The 15,125-nt window shown below is 38.0% G+C and overlaps 1 protein-coding gene across 9 annotated transcripts in view; it reads left to right on the top strand.

Annotated features, from left to right (window-relative positions):
- The window catches only part of LTK (leukocyte receptor tyrosine kinase), a 140,305-nt gene that overhangs the window by 44,496 nt on the left and 80,684 nt on the right, over positions 1 to 15,125 (top strand). For 3 of the 9 annotated variants that reach the window (XM_081935727.1, XM_081935731.1, XM_081935732.1), the window contains exons 2-5: positions 3,721 to 3,819; positions 8,111 to 8,149; positions 9,723 to 9,875; positions 13,598 to 13,814. In XM_081935727.1, coding sequence (XP_081791853.1) covers positions 3,721 to 3,819; positions 8,111 to 8,149; positions 9,723 to 9,875; positions 13,598 to 13,814 — 508 coding nt within the window. Of the gene's footprint in view, positions 1 to 2,993; positions 3,029 to 3,369; positions 3,494 to 3,720; positions 3,820 to 5,619; positions 6,211 to 8,110; positions 8,150 to 9,722; positions 9,876 to 13,597; positions 13,815 to 15,125 lie in introns of those variants that run through there. The other 6 variants (XM_081935729.1, XM_081935733.1, XM_081935726.1 and 3 more) reach the window with 5 other exon arrangements.

Genomic DNA, 15,125 nt, shown 5'->3' with positions numbered 1-15,125 from the left:
AATAAGGCCCAAAATAAGGCCCGTGGCATTCCACCCAATGCTACTAATATAAAGCCCTTTATAAATACTTTCTAAATGTAGCTATTCAGCCACTTCTTAATTCATTTAATCATCTAGCCCAGTGGTGGGCAACCTTTTTTTTCAACTGAGCCAAATCTCGCCAAAACCACGATTGAAATTTATTTGGAGAGCCGCATTTTTAAAACCGAAAATACATAGGATGGTACACTGTTTTTAGTTTCAATAAGTTTTTATTGAGAATATTCCGCATGCAAGTATCCACATAGGTCGGGAGGATACAAATAACACAACTAATAAAATAAAAACTTTAGAACGATATTATTTATCGATAACGTTAAATTCCGTAAAATTTGCCTTACAATGTAGAGAAAATTACATCCTGACAATGACTGACAAAGTCACAACCACTAATGTGAACATTGGCCTTGCATTTCCTTGGATAGTTTGAGTAAGTCAGGTTTGTATGTTGTTGCTTTTAATTTCATCTCCCTCTCCCACTTTCTTTCTTTTTTTCTTTTTCTTTCTCTCTCTCTCTCTGGCTCTTTGTCTCTCTCTCCCTCCCTCCCTCTCTGTCTCCCTCTGTCATTTTCTCTGGGTGTCTATCTGTCTGTCTCTCTCTCTGTATCTCTGTCTCTCTCTCCTCCTTCCCCCATCTCTGTCACTCTGTGTGTGTGTGTGTGTGTGTGTCTGTCTCTCACTCACTCTGTGTGTGTGTGTCTGTCTCTGTCTCTCCCTCTGTCTCTCTCCCCTCCCTCTCTCTCTGTCACTCTGTGTATGTGGGTGTGTCTGTCTCTCACTCATTCACTTAATCACTCACTCTGTGTGTGTCTCTCTCTCTGTCTGTCTATCTTTCTCTCCCTCCCTCCCCCTCTGTGTGTGTGTGTGTGTGTCTGTCAGTCTCTCTCTGATTCCCTCCCTCCCTCACTCTCTCTCTCTGTCTGTCTCATTCACACACACACACACACACACACACACACGCACGCACGCACACACACACACACACTGTGGTCACCTTGTTGAGTGTTCCAATCACATTTGAAATGTGATTGGAACACTCAACAAGGTGACCACAGTGTGTGTGTGTGTGAATGAGACAGACAGACAGAGAGAGGGAGTGAGAGAGGGAATCAGAGAGAGACTGACAGAGACGAATCAGAGACGTACTTTTAACTACCTGGCAGTGGCGTTTTGCCTTGGGGGGCTCCTCAGAACTTCCCAAGACTTCGGAGGGAAGTTTACAGCCCTCCCTCGGAACGCTTCGGAGGGAAGCTTCTTCAAAAGCCCTGGCGAGTGACAAGAAGTCTCCCAGGCTTTAATTTGCCGAGCTGTGCGCACGCGCCTATTTTCCACGCCGTGGAGCAGCGGCGAAATTCTGCGTGGCGAGCGATGATTCCGGGGGCCATCCGGGAAGATGAGGAACGCGAGGGGGGACCCTGCCCCCCCACTGATGGCCCCCGGAATCATCGCTCGCCGCCCAGAATCTCGCCGCTGCTCCACACCGTGGAAAACAGGCGCCCGCGTACAGCTCGGCAAATTACAGCCTGGGAGACTTGTCTCGCCGGGGTTTTGCAGAAGCTTCCCTCCGAAGCCCGAGAGGAGGGAGGGAAGCGGGCGCCCGGCACACAGAAGAGCCAGATTAAAATGTTTAAAGAGCCGCATTTGGCTCGCGAGCCGCGGCTTGCCGACCACTGATCTAGCCTATATTTTTTCAGTTTATTAGTGAATTTATCAATGCAGACTGTGTTGAATGCTTTCCTGAGGTTAACTTACATATATCCATGGCATTCCCCTTATCTATTAAGTTAGTTATCAAAAAAGGAGTTGTCCAGCTTTGACTGATATGCCAGTTACAGGCCTTTTTGGACCAAGATTCCCTTGACAATAGTAATTCATGTCTTTGTCACTTCATAGGTAATGCAATGTAGATGATACATGAAGACAAACTTGGAAGCGTCAAGGTCTATAGAATGCAGGACTATCTGCTAATTGAAGAGAACAGATTTAGCATTATTACATGTATTGGGTCAGCCCTTCAAGACTGGCCAGATTAAAAAAAACCAGAAGTCTCTTGATATCTCAGGTGTACTTTAATACATTTAAGGTTCAAAAATAAAATCTGAAAGGCCATTCAATGCCCCTTGTTACTTATATCAAACAAAATCAAGGCAGAGTTTTTCTGAGTTTCTTTCTCACACATTCTACTTTCCCGGGGCTCTGATAACTTTTCTGTAAAAGCTCAGCTTTCTCTTCTCCCTTTTCAGAGTCAAATTCGCTTTTCATCATACTATCTTGCCTCTCCCCCACCCCACCCACCCATCCCCACACATCTGTGTCCAAGAATAGCTAGGCAACTTGTCAAGATCAATCGACAAGTCTGAAATGAAAGATTTAGGCAAAGCTAGAATATGCCTTTTCCTATCTTGTCTGACAACAGCAATGGGGAAACATTTATGGCAGGAAGAAGGTTGTCACTGTCTGACAAATCTGAAGACAGTTCAGGGGATGGGTCTTGCTTTGGTATTTCAGAAGAAACTGATGGGCAAGTTGTAGCGCATGGATGCTCTGCAGAGAGAGGGATGTGTTGAGGATCTGTCGTCGTATTCTAGAACTGAAATGCAAGATCCAAAGTCTCTCTGATGAGAGAGTAAAAAGGCTTTCAGGAATGTTGCCACCTTTCAAGGCAGGCAAGGTCAGGGAAAGGATGTGCTAGCTAGGAGCTTTCCTACATGCTTTAAAGCAATTGAAGTATTGTAACAGAATCCTGAAAGCCTGCCAAAACCCTTCTCTATTTCAGTTTATGCTTTCCCAGGAGTCATATATATATATAGATTTTTTTTGTAATTGATTGGCACTCCCCTCCCCTGAGCCCACATATCATCACAAGTTATTTGCGTTGGTTATTACTTTGTGTCTAGCTTCAATTCAATAGCCGATTGCCCCTTTAAAATTTTATACAAGGGGTCTACATTTGCCACAGGTTCAAGCCATCCCCTGCAAGCTATGAGAGGTGAATGGCTGAATATACCTTCTCCTTGAATGCACCTGCTCTTTGGACCAACCTGCCTACTGTGATAAGAAGCCCCAACCTTCTAGCATTCCAAAAAGCCTTGTTGTTATATGGGTACTGAAAGTCTAAGAGCTGCCTTGGATTCATTAGATTAGGTCAACTGCAGTAATGTTTGTATTGGCTTGTTTTATTTTTTACCATAGCTCACCTCAAGTCATCAGGAAGTGGGTTAGTTGTTAATAAGTGTGTGGGTGGGTGGGGGAGGGGGGAGAGAAGGAGAGAGGGGGAGAGAGGGAGAGAGAGATATGTGGTATTCAGCCGGTTCTCTCCAGTTCGGGCAAACTGATAGTGGAGGCTGTGGGATCCTCCGCCCCGACGTAATGCACGAGCACTGCACATGTGCAGAAGACAGCATGCATGTGCAGACAAGGCGTGTGCACTCACATTTGCGAACCGATAGGGAAGGTAAGTGAATCCCACCACTGGAGAGACCTTTTAAAAAAACTTAAATAAGGAATGAAACAGACATGTTTTGTTGTAAATAAACCATTCTTGGATGGTTGGATTATTTTCAAGTCACTCACTATAATTCCAGGAACTTCCATAAATTAACATTGTCACTCTCTCCATATTCACTGAAGTCTTTGGTACCTTTTAATTTTTTGTTTTCATACTGTTGTTCTCCGTTGCAGGTGTTGCCTCAACTAAATCAGATGAGAAAGACTCGTCTTTCCCCTATGTACCTCCAGAAAGGAACTGGATTATTTCTTCTGGTCATTCTTCCCATCCAGGTACTTTACTCTTTCTTCTTTAAAACATTTCTGTCAATTGAAGCAGTTTGCTTTTCTTTGGCCCTGAATGCAGTTCTCTTATTTCCAATGAAGAGCTCAGCTGGTATTGGTCTTTTGTTACACTTTATGTTTAAAACAGCTTTGGTGAACCATTCAGATTCTTGCTCTCTCTCATTCTTATCTAGAGAATCTAAAGAATTCAATAATTTTCAACAACCTCTCATCTACCTTAAGGATTCTAAGAAGACATACAAGTGCTACTGCTGTAGACCTTTAAGATTTAGGGAACAGGTGAATGAAAATGAGCGAACTGAATAAATATTTTAAGCCATTGCTGACTTTCAGTGTACATACATCTGATAGGGATATAGATTTTGATGTAAGGTTAAATGAATGTACATTAAATCTGGCCCGAGTATGATAAGAGATATAATATGTTACATAGTTGGTGCATTAGTTCTCATTTAAACCAAGCCTTCAGAAAAAAATGATATTTATTTAATTCGCGAATAAAGTTCAGGAATGTGGAAAAAATGTGTCAAGCTTGAAACAGTCATTTTAAAGCATTCTGAGCTTGAAACAAAATGTGTGTGTTTTAAGGCTTTGTTCAAGATTGAGACAAAACTTGGCTGTTTTGAGCAGTCATAGAATATTTTATGGCAATAGTCCATTCAAACTATCAAACCATTCAGATCTCAAAATGATTTTTTTAAATGCTCTTAAGGTAGAATAGAATAGAATAGAATAGAATAGAATAGAATTCTTTATTGGCCAAGTGTGATGGGACACACAAGGAATTTGTCTTTGATGCATATGCTCTCAGTGTACATAAAGAGAATAAAATACATTCATCAAGAATAAAAAGATACGAGTTGAGCCAACGTCACGATGACACAACATGCAGTCTCGACAGCCCGTGACCACCGTTGATACTTTTATCGCTGTATGGTCCATATGGACCTAAACCGTCCCAAAGAGATGGTGAACAGGGAGACAAATCCTTGCTGGTCTCAGGGACATCGCAAAGTCCCTGATTGACCCAAGGGAAGCTCTCCAAGCCGGTGGTAAACAGACAGCCCTAGGCTGACAAAGTCGGAGACAGCTCCGGAAAGAAGGCAGTGAAAGTGAGTCCATCTGGTGAGATTTTTTCTTTGAGAATGATTGTCCAAAGAAACTTTTTTAAAAAGATAAATTAGCCCTTTAAGCAAAAGAATAAAGCGGCAAAATTTATATTTATTGGACTGCCTTAGAAAGTCTTTTTTCCCCTTTTTCTTTGTAACAATGTTTTGTGGATTGAAGTGATTGTAATGCTTCCTGTTTCTCCTCTTAAGTGAATGAATTGATTTTTTTTCTCCTATTCTTTGCTACCTTATTTTTTGGCTGAACTAAAACCTTTTTTATTCTACCAATCCTCCCTACTACTGCTTATTAAACTTCATTAAAGACATTTAAAGACCTTTGTTTTCCATAAGCTTGAAACAAATAGGAGAAAGTCGAATCTTTTGGCCACTCGGAAGCCAGAACTTGGTTTTTTCCCCTTTTTTGAAACAATGTATCCTTTGTTCTCTTTCCTTTGATTTTACTGACTCTGTAACTGGAGGCTTTGCAGCTTACTTGAGACTGATAAGGAGCCAAGGGCACAGATTGTTTTGGCAGGTGCCTTTGTGAAATATCTTGGCAAGGGAAGGAAAAGAAAAGAAAAAGTAGAACCCTTCCTTTTTGAAAAAATTAAAAGAACTTGTGCTTAAGTCATTTCAAAATAAAGGTACTTATATACACAAAAAAGACATTGAAGGCTAGAGTGGCAGTGGATTTTAGACTTTTTTCTTCTTCTTTCTCCTCTTTTTTCTTTTTTTCTTCTTGGAAATATGTATCAATATGCAGATGAGGAAACCTTAAGTTTTCAAGATTTTTTGGTTGGAATTCAAAACATATTGGAAGGATTTGGGAGATTTGAGAAGACGTTGGATAGACTATTGTCTTGTACAGCAAAAGATGAAGGGGTTGGAGCCCCAAAAAGTAAAGAAGTGAATGAAGATATAGAAGATAAAGATAAGATAACAGATGAACTTACTAATGGAACATTCATGAGTGAAAGTGGAAAGAAGGGAATATGGAAAAGTGAATTTGATAATCTGGAGCTCTATCCCTCGTGTCAAGATATGGAATTGATGATGAAATTAGGAAGAGAAACAGTTTCAGAAATACGTCTGATAATCAAAGATACGCTAATTTCAATACCAGTTCAAGGGCAACGAGACTACCTGAAAGATATTTTAAGCAAAAAAGTGTGGAGAGAAGTTTTTAAAAACCTTATAAAGAAGTTAATAAGAGAATTGACACAACAACTGGCAAAAGAGATAAGACTGTTCTGTTACTGGAAAGATACAGGTTGATAATGAATGTTGATAATAAAAAACTTAGTTAATCTTTGGTGATTAATAAGTAGGACTTTGTAGATGCTTTTAGATTGTTTCTTTAAATGTTTATTTGTTAGCAAATAATTCATTACGATAATAATAATGAAATAATATTTTTAACTAGTAAAAGCAACCTTGATATAAACTACAAATTGGGACCTGGGAAAAAGATTTATCAATTTTACTAACAAATTTTTGTTTAGATTTTGTTATAAAGATGTAATCATTCTTGGGTCTGATGAGAGGAGATGTGATATAAATAGTAAATAATTTTTAGCTAACTACAATAATAACAAGGAAATGCTAATGGATAATGTTTAACGATTTCTACATGTGTTGGCATTGGTAAAAGCAATTAGATATAAGCCTTAAATAGTGAGTTGGGGGGGGAAGGGGGGGAAATGTTTAGATACCTTATTAATTGATTTTTTTCCAGAATATGTTATAAAAGGGTAACTATTGGAGGTTTATTGGAATAGTTAATGAATGCCAGTAGGTGGTTGTGTCTTTAAATACAAATGATTCCAGATAAAAGCACGTTTAAATAATTCTGGTTAAATGAGAATGGTGGTACGTTGATAGTAAAATACATAAAGATTTTTGATTTAAAATGTACAATTCAATATGAAGGAAGTATAAATAATGATTGTGGTAATAACGCACGAAATTTATTTGTAACCAATCAACACGCTTTCTGCAAGATGTAATGAAGGATGATTCTTTTTTTGTGTTCTTGTTTAATTAAAACAATAAAAAAATTTAGGAAAAAGAAAGAATAAAAAGATACGACACTTAGTGATAGTCAAGGTAACTAATAAGTTATCAAATCGTACTAGTAAACAAATAGAACACTATAAATTGAAAGATACAAGCAACATGGTTATAGTCATAAATGGGAAGAGATAGATACTAGGAAGGAAGATAAGAATAATAGTAATACAGTCTTAGTAAATTATTTGACAGTGTTGTGGGAATTTGTTGTTAAGCAGAGTGAAGACATCTGGGGGAAAACTGTCCTTGTGTCTAGTTGTTCTGGTGTGCAGTGCCCTATAGTGTCGTTCTGAGGGCAGAAGTTGAAACAATTTATGTCCAAGATGTGAGGGGTCTGTTGATATTTTCACAGCCCTTAAAACAAAACATTAGTGTTGAAAGGGTTTCATTTCAAAGTTAGAACAAAATACTGAGCCATTCTAAGTGCTGTTGCAATGGAACATAGTCAACTTGATGTTTCAAGGAAGTATTTTTAGCAAACCTGTTTTGTTCTGACCTTTTTTCTTTCATGTACATGTTGATAAGATCAGTCTTGTCTGACGTCCTCTTTCCAATTGTAGCAAGCCAAATCCTTCTGAGAACCGAGAAGCATGACAACAAATAGCAATAGTATTTAGACTTATATACTACCCAATAGTACTTTACAGCACTCTCTGAGTAGTTTACAATGTAGAAGCATTTTTTGCATATTGCCCCCAACAATCAGGGTCTTCATTTCACCAATCTTGGAAGGATTGAGGACTGAATCAAAGTTGAGCTTCGTCAGGCTCAAACTTCAGACTGTGGGCACAGTTTGCCTGAAATACTGCACTTTAATCACTGCACCACCAGCAGTGATTACTCTCTATTTGTTCCGTAGCAATTGGGCAAGTTCTTTTAATTTTAAATACTGTTTTCCAGATACACTTGACAGTTCCATCAATAAATTTCAAAATGTATGAAGAAATATTTGTAAATTAGCTTGCAAAAACTGTAGAAAAAATATATTTTGTTCTCAATTATTCTTGAGCCTAAGGAGTGATGTATTGGCAGTGTTAATTTTTAGATCAAGTTATTCAATAAATATTTAATCCCAATAAAGTCTTATTTATTTTCTGCAGCAACTGTTTCTCAAGAAAGGAACTGGACAAGACAAGCAGGTAGTTAGTAGTAGTAGTAATAATAATATTACTAATCTTGTAATCATTTCTCTTTAGCATATATTTTCTGTGTGCTTTCCCCCTGCTGTTCCTGTATTCAAACGTGCAGCTTTAGAAAAAAAAATCTTACCCTATTTGTTCCTTCAAATTAATTCAGCTAAGTGGAAAACACGTCTTATGTAACAGAAAACATTTTTTAAATCAAGTATTATTTGGAGAAATTTGTTTTCGTTTCAAGCCAGAACCCATATGACATGCATTCTTTACATAACATGCACTACAAACTGAAGAGAAGACACATGCTTTATTTAATTATTTCATGCCTACATCTCACTGAGGCTTGAAATCCTTCAGAAGAAAATATATTTGGAAGATGGAATGTGAATGATCAATTTGCAAATACAGCCAAAACTATTGAAGGATAGATATATGGATGTAAAAATAATGGGAATGACACAGATATGCCCTTTTTGCTTGGGGCTAACAGTGCTTAGATAACATTCTGCATTTTTTGAAAAGAAAATCTGTCCTAGTTTAAAGAAAAATATCCAGTGTCTTATAATCAATTTTTAAAATAATTTTTAGACTATGGTACATTTAGGGGCCACTGCAACCTTTCTTCGTATGTTTTAGTCTCCAGGCCCTTCATTATCTTGATAATAGCTCTTCTATCATTTATAGCATTCAGAATTTTGCTTAGTTACATTTTTAATTATGGAACAAGCTGTCACCTCTGAAGGCTGTTGGGTGGAGCAAACAGTTCTGCTAGTTTTACTGAAGTAGCCAATGTAAACTGGAGTCTGAATAACGTCAGAGTGGATGTACAGCCAAATGAAAAGAGCACTTAAGTTGCTCTTGTGTCACAGGCTAAACCAATTTTATGAGTGAAGCAATAAGTAAACATGCTAGTAAATTGAATAGTTGTTCAGTCATCATTCTTCTCCATCTGATAGCTTCCATGCAAGTTAGGCAGAAATGTATGCATAAATTAGTGTGGGTTTTTTTTCTTATTAAAGGAGACATTCTGAAAAGCATAACTGCTATATGAGAAAGTTTTGAAATGGTAGCCAATCAGCACTCCAGACAATTTAGCTTTTTTTTAAAGCTTGCAAAACTTTATTTCCTGCATTCTTAAAATTGATCCTAAAGGGGAATACTGCATCAGGACATGAATGGAGTACCTTTATAATTGCTCCATATGACACTGATTTTGAATCAGTGACCAACTACTAAAATGCATCCAGAAAAAAGATGAGTTAGTATCCCCGGTAGATAGCTTAATCGTGGTATTCATCCAATCAGCAAAGTCAGGACTTTATCAGTAACAGCAGTGCAACAGTTAATTTTACATCACTTCTTTACTATTATTAAAATATAGTAGGAAATAATCTGGGACAAAGGATTTCTTCCACTCTATGTTTGCATATAGCAGGACAACTTGTATTGTGTCTGATAAAAACATAAATGTAACTCGTTTATTAAAGTTAGTATCATTGATTATAATAATAACTTGATTGGTTGGTTGGCTAATTGATTGATTTCCCTTAATGATTTTTTGTCTTTTTTATTATAGAAACTCCATGTAATTTTGGATGGAACTGTTCTTGGATTATGTCTGCTAATAGCTTTGGACAACCTGACTGGCTACTATCTTCAGTTGTTGCTCTGACTTCTCAAGAAGATCAACACATTATGGACATAATCTCATCCAACAGAGATCTGGAAGGTTATACATTTTTGCTCCATCTTTATATTTGTGGTTAATTATCTGTCTGCATAGAGAGCTTCCTTTCCCAGTTGGACTCACTACTTTATGGTACCCAACACTGCTGAAGCAAACAAGAATGGTTCTCATGAATGAAGGCAAATATACATGTCTCAGGACAATGTTGCAGGATCCAATCTGGGTCAGTCACCGGGAACTGAGGTTTTGTCTTCTGAGCTTTCAGACTCATGCTGGAGCCCATCCACTTCTCTCTGCTAGAGAACATCCCTGAAGATGGACTCCAGTACGAGTCTGAAAGCTCAGAAGACAAAACCTCTGCTCCCGATGACTGACCCAGATTGTTGGATCCTGCAAGAATGGCTTTCTTCTCCTCTCCATATATATTAGTCCTTAATGATATAATAGAATTTATGTATGTATGTATGTATGTATGTATGTATGTATGTGTGTATATATGCATGTATGTATGTATGTATTTGTGTTACAACCCCTGGTATGCCCAAATATGGGAGGAAGGTCACTACTCCCTCTTTCTGTCCTTCGGCTTCATCACAGAAGACCATGCAGGCAGAAAACCATATTTTTATTTTTAATGTTGCCTTTTTATATAATATATATAATATTTCTCAAATGAACATTCTCCATTCCATGCACATCATCATGTGTTAAATGTCGTTTATCTATAAGAATCATTCAAATGAATGCAGACAAAACTATATATGTTATAGGGAGCCCTAGTTGTAGAACATTAATTCTCTCTTTTTTCTTTACTAGAATCCAACCCATTTTGTCTCATGAAAAATAAAAAATAAAATAGTTTCAGAAAATGCTGAAACTAAGAGCCAATTCATATGTTAACGGCACTGGCATGCTACAGCTTATTCACGCTCCCTTCTATTAACTGGAATAAGTTAAGTAACTTAACAGACAACTGTTGACTTTAGTTAACAGTCAACTTAAATAACTTAAACTATTGCATCCAGTTTTGGTCATCATATTATAAAAGAAGATGTCGAGATTCTGGAAAGTGCCGAAAAGAGCAACAAAGATGATTAGGAGGCTGGAGGCTAAAACATATGAAGTATAGTTGCAGGAATTAGATATGCCTAGTCTAATGAAAAGAAGGACTAGGGATGACAGGATAGCAGTATTCCAATATCTAAGAGGCTGCCGCAAAGAAGAGGGTGATAAATTATTCTCCAAAGCACCAGAAAGCAAGAGGCTTTAAGAAGAGACTGGACAGTTGATTTTCTGGAATGGTATAGGGTCTCCTGCTTGAACAGAGGGTTGGACTAGAAGACCTTCAAGGTTCCTCCCAACTCTGTTATTCTGTTAAGTCAAGTTCCCATAACATTCAGGTTACTTTCCTTTCTCTTGCAACAAATTATGCTATATGCCCATGCATATTGAAGTGTTTGAAATGTTAACTTGGTATATCAGCCATTATTTCTGCTTGCTCCTAATGCTTCACAAGAATGCCACAGCTCAGTGACAGAGCATGTGTGTTAAATATTATTGGGCACCAGCTAAGGCTAGAAGTATTGCTACTTGAAAGGGAGCTGCTAGGAAGCTGCTGTCAATTAAACTAGACTACTCTTCCTTGATCTGATAACCTATAGAACCACTATTCTCCATTTGATGTCCACCAAGCTGCATCATGCAGGTCAATTACCGTACATCTGATTAAGAAATGATAGATTAGTTTACTGTTGAACTAGATGGACTAATGATCTAACTTCAACATTTATAGTTGGGTGTAAACCTCTTATATGACTGTTCCATGAAACAGGAAAAAACACAGCTATGATTATGGTCTTCATTATTTAAAAAAACCTGGAAAATAGAAAAAGTAAGCTTTTGTGTAAACATAGACTAAGATAATTTTGTAATTGTAGTTACATTTGCTGCAAAGGAAATCAGAAGCATCTTTTTGTTTTTAAATTTTTCTTTCTGCATTGTTTTTCTTGCTTCTATTTTAGTTTGTATTAGTTTATACATGCTTTGTAAAACTTTTAATAACAATTTATTAAAAAAGAAATAGATTAATGATCTCAGTGTAAAGCACTCTCCCTTGTTTCCCTGCAGAGGATTGAGAACTGGGAAAAAATACACTCTTATGGTGTATGTTTTCATGCAGCCAGAAGCTATATAGAGACTAGCTTCCTAGAAAACAATTATTTATCTATCTACTGTGCAGAAAATAAAAAGAGAAAAGGAAGATTAATGTTGCTGTGTTGGTGAAATGAGATTGGGAATGATTTTACTTCATATTCTCTGAAATTCAGAGTGACAAAACAGATGCCTCCAGGCATTCTAAGGTATCTTATTAAGATTTTTCACTAAACCATTAAAGGAGGCCATTTGTTGATTCAAAGTTCAATATCATCAATGCAGGGATGATGCCCAGCTTTATATTTTGATCCATGGACAGCCAAGGGATGTCATCAATGATCTTATCCAATGGCCAGAAGCCTTGCAGGTCTGAATGGGGAGGAACAGACTCAGGCTTAATCCTCAAACTAAGTAGCTTTGGATTACACCCCACCCCCCACCCTCTTCCCCCACCCCCCATCCACAAAAAAATCAGGAAACTTTCTATCTTTAAGCTTAATGGGATTGCACTTCTCCATTTAAGTCTTGAGTGCTGTCTAGGGTTTGTCTTGAACTGATAGTTCCTACTGATGCTCTAGTCACTTCACAGTTGGATGTGCCATGTGTTCAACATGAGGCTGCTCTTAAAGATCACTCAGAAGCTACAACTGGTCCAAAAGACAGCACTGCTAGCAATGCTGGGTATATTTTGATGTATCCATGTATCCTATTGCTTTAAGAGCTACAATGGGATTCCAAGTGCAGTATTCATCTATAAAACTTTTCATGATACAAGACCATGTTGTTTGAGTCATCTATTTGCCATGGTGTTCATTTATATACATGTGTGTGAGTGTGTGTATGTGTACACATACACACACACACACATACACAAAGATATATATATTTACTTCATGTGCGTGTGTGTGTGTGTGTGTGTGTTGTATTTGTGCTGATAAATAAATAAAGGGAGACTAGTATAGATCTATTTCAAGCTATTTAGCTCTCATCAGCTAGCCATACCCTTACTGGGAATCGAAGCAGGGCTGTATTGCATATTAGGCCGATGTAATTGCCACTAAGCCACATATATATCTTCCTTATCATCTAGGCCAGGGAAAAAGGTATGTATTTGTGCTACAACCCCTGGTATGCCCAAACATGGGAGGGATGGTTGCCTGGATGGTCCTCTGTAATGAGCCGAAGGACAGAAAGGGGGAGTAGTGAGCTCCCTCCCTGATTTTTTTTGCTTCAATTCAGTCATGGAGCAGAATGCTTGAACAACAGTTTGATCATTATAGGGAAGTTCATAACAATTAACTTTGCAACCCTATGGCCACAAACATGGAGATATATAAACCTCATTGAAGGGAGTTACTTTTGAATGAGTATGGATAAAAATCTGACTATATCTTTGAGAACATTTGCCATAGCCTATGTAGGTCTTTACAGAAAGGTCAATGTATGATTTTAAATTCTATTTTTCTCATTTATTTCCAGCTTCTTTATTCTTCTCTTCAATAACTTCATTCATATTTTAATTGAAGCTATTTTCTCAATGTTTCTAATTTATCTTGTTATTTTTCTTTGCTCTTAATGTATTTTCTCCCCAACCTTTTCTTTCCCTGTAGGGGATATTCTTCTCCTGAACCTTAGCAGGATCCTGGATAGATGCACATTCAGCCTCCACAGTCCAATCCTGCCATGGAGCTCCAGTTCATGTCTGTTGGAGCTAGCAGTATACTCACAGGGCCTCAGTCTTGGAGGCCTCTCTGCTGAAGTGCACTATGTGGACACAAACCAAAGTAAAGCAATTCATCTGCAAGAAGGACATGAGGAGGATGTCTGGTGAGTTTTGTTCTTGATCAGATACTTGGAAGATGCACATTAAACACTAACCAGGAAACCTGCACTCTGAGCCACAAATAATTTAAGGCAAACTGATGAGACACAGATTGTTTATCTTGAAAGCCATTTATTCTATCATCTAATGTTAAGAACTAGAACACTGAGAGTATTAGGTTTTTTTTTTTAAAAAATCTCTGAATGGAGGGTCCCAGTTGAACCAAGATTAAGAAATCTTCCCAAATCTAGGACAAACACTTGAGTTTGAAACGCCAAACTTAATGACCATTGTGTCAGGCCTGCAGCCATATTCCTTTTGAATCTTTGGCCTGCCAGACTTTCTATTATTCTACTATGTTGTTTCTATTGTGGGAAAATGGGAGGGGGGATGGTATGGAGTTAAATGCTATGTAGCCAAAATAAAATTCCTTCCTAGAAGCCAAGGTCATCCTTTAGCTCTACCTCTCTGCACCTGACCAGAACTGGATGGGTGGAACTGCCAGCATGGCAGTGGAAGATTGGATCATGTGATGGACTTGTGGGTGTGGGGACATGATCTTGAACTTTCAGCTGGGTAGGGAAAACCAGGAAGCTTTCAGATTCGGGTTTTCGAGATGTGGCAACATGGCTCTTTTAATAAATTGGAACTTTCAGCAATATTTTGCCTTGGATTCTGATTTAATTTTGGGTGCTATTTGGAACCCTGACACCTTGTCCTTTTGCTAAGCATTCAAATCCTTTGCTAAGGAATTTAGTGAAATATATGCTTTTCTCTTGCAAAGGATTAGTTTTCCCTAGCAAAAGCTCCAGGGAGTTTCTAGAGCTTGGCACTCTGACAAATTAGTCATCAACAGGCACATAGACACAAACAATATATACATAATATGCAAAAGAGACAATCAACTAGTCAAAAAGGGAGCTGCCTCCCCACCAGCAATCAGAAACCAGATGAACATAGATTAATTCCAAGATTAACTTCAGGCCAACAATCAAATAAACAATACCCCAATCAAGGAACTGCCAAACAAGCTAACAGTAAACAGCCCAACCAAAGAACCACTAAGACCAGCCCCAGCAATATTGAATGAATGAATGAATGAATGAATATTTATTTCTTAGCCGCACCCTCTCCCGAAGGACTCGGGGCGGCGTACAATAAAACATATAAAATACATATCTGGACAGGACATACATATAACAAAGACGTGTATAAAACTCCAGTCCTTACTAGCATTGATGATGTTACCTAGTTTGGATAACGAAACATCTGCAAGAAAACAACAAAGCTCAAAGAGCACCAAGGACCCCTCATTT

This window comes from Natrix helvetica, assembly GCF_964273705.1.
Source record: "Natrix helvetica genome assembly, chromosome: 1".
Taxonomy (NCBI): Eukaryota; Metazoa; Chordata; class Lepidosauria; order Squamata; family Natricidae; genus Natrix; species Natrix helvetica.
This window is presented reverse-complemented; position numbering and strand designations above follow the sequence as displayed.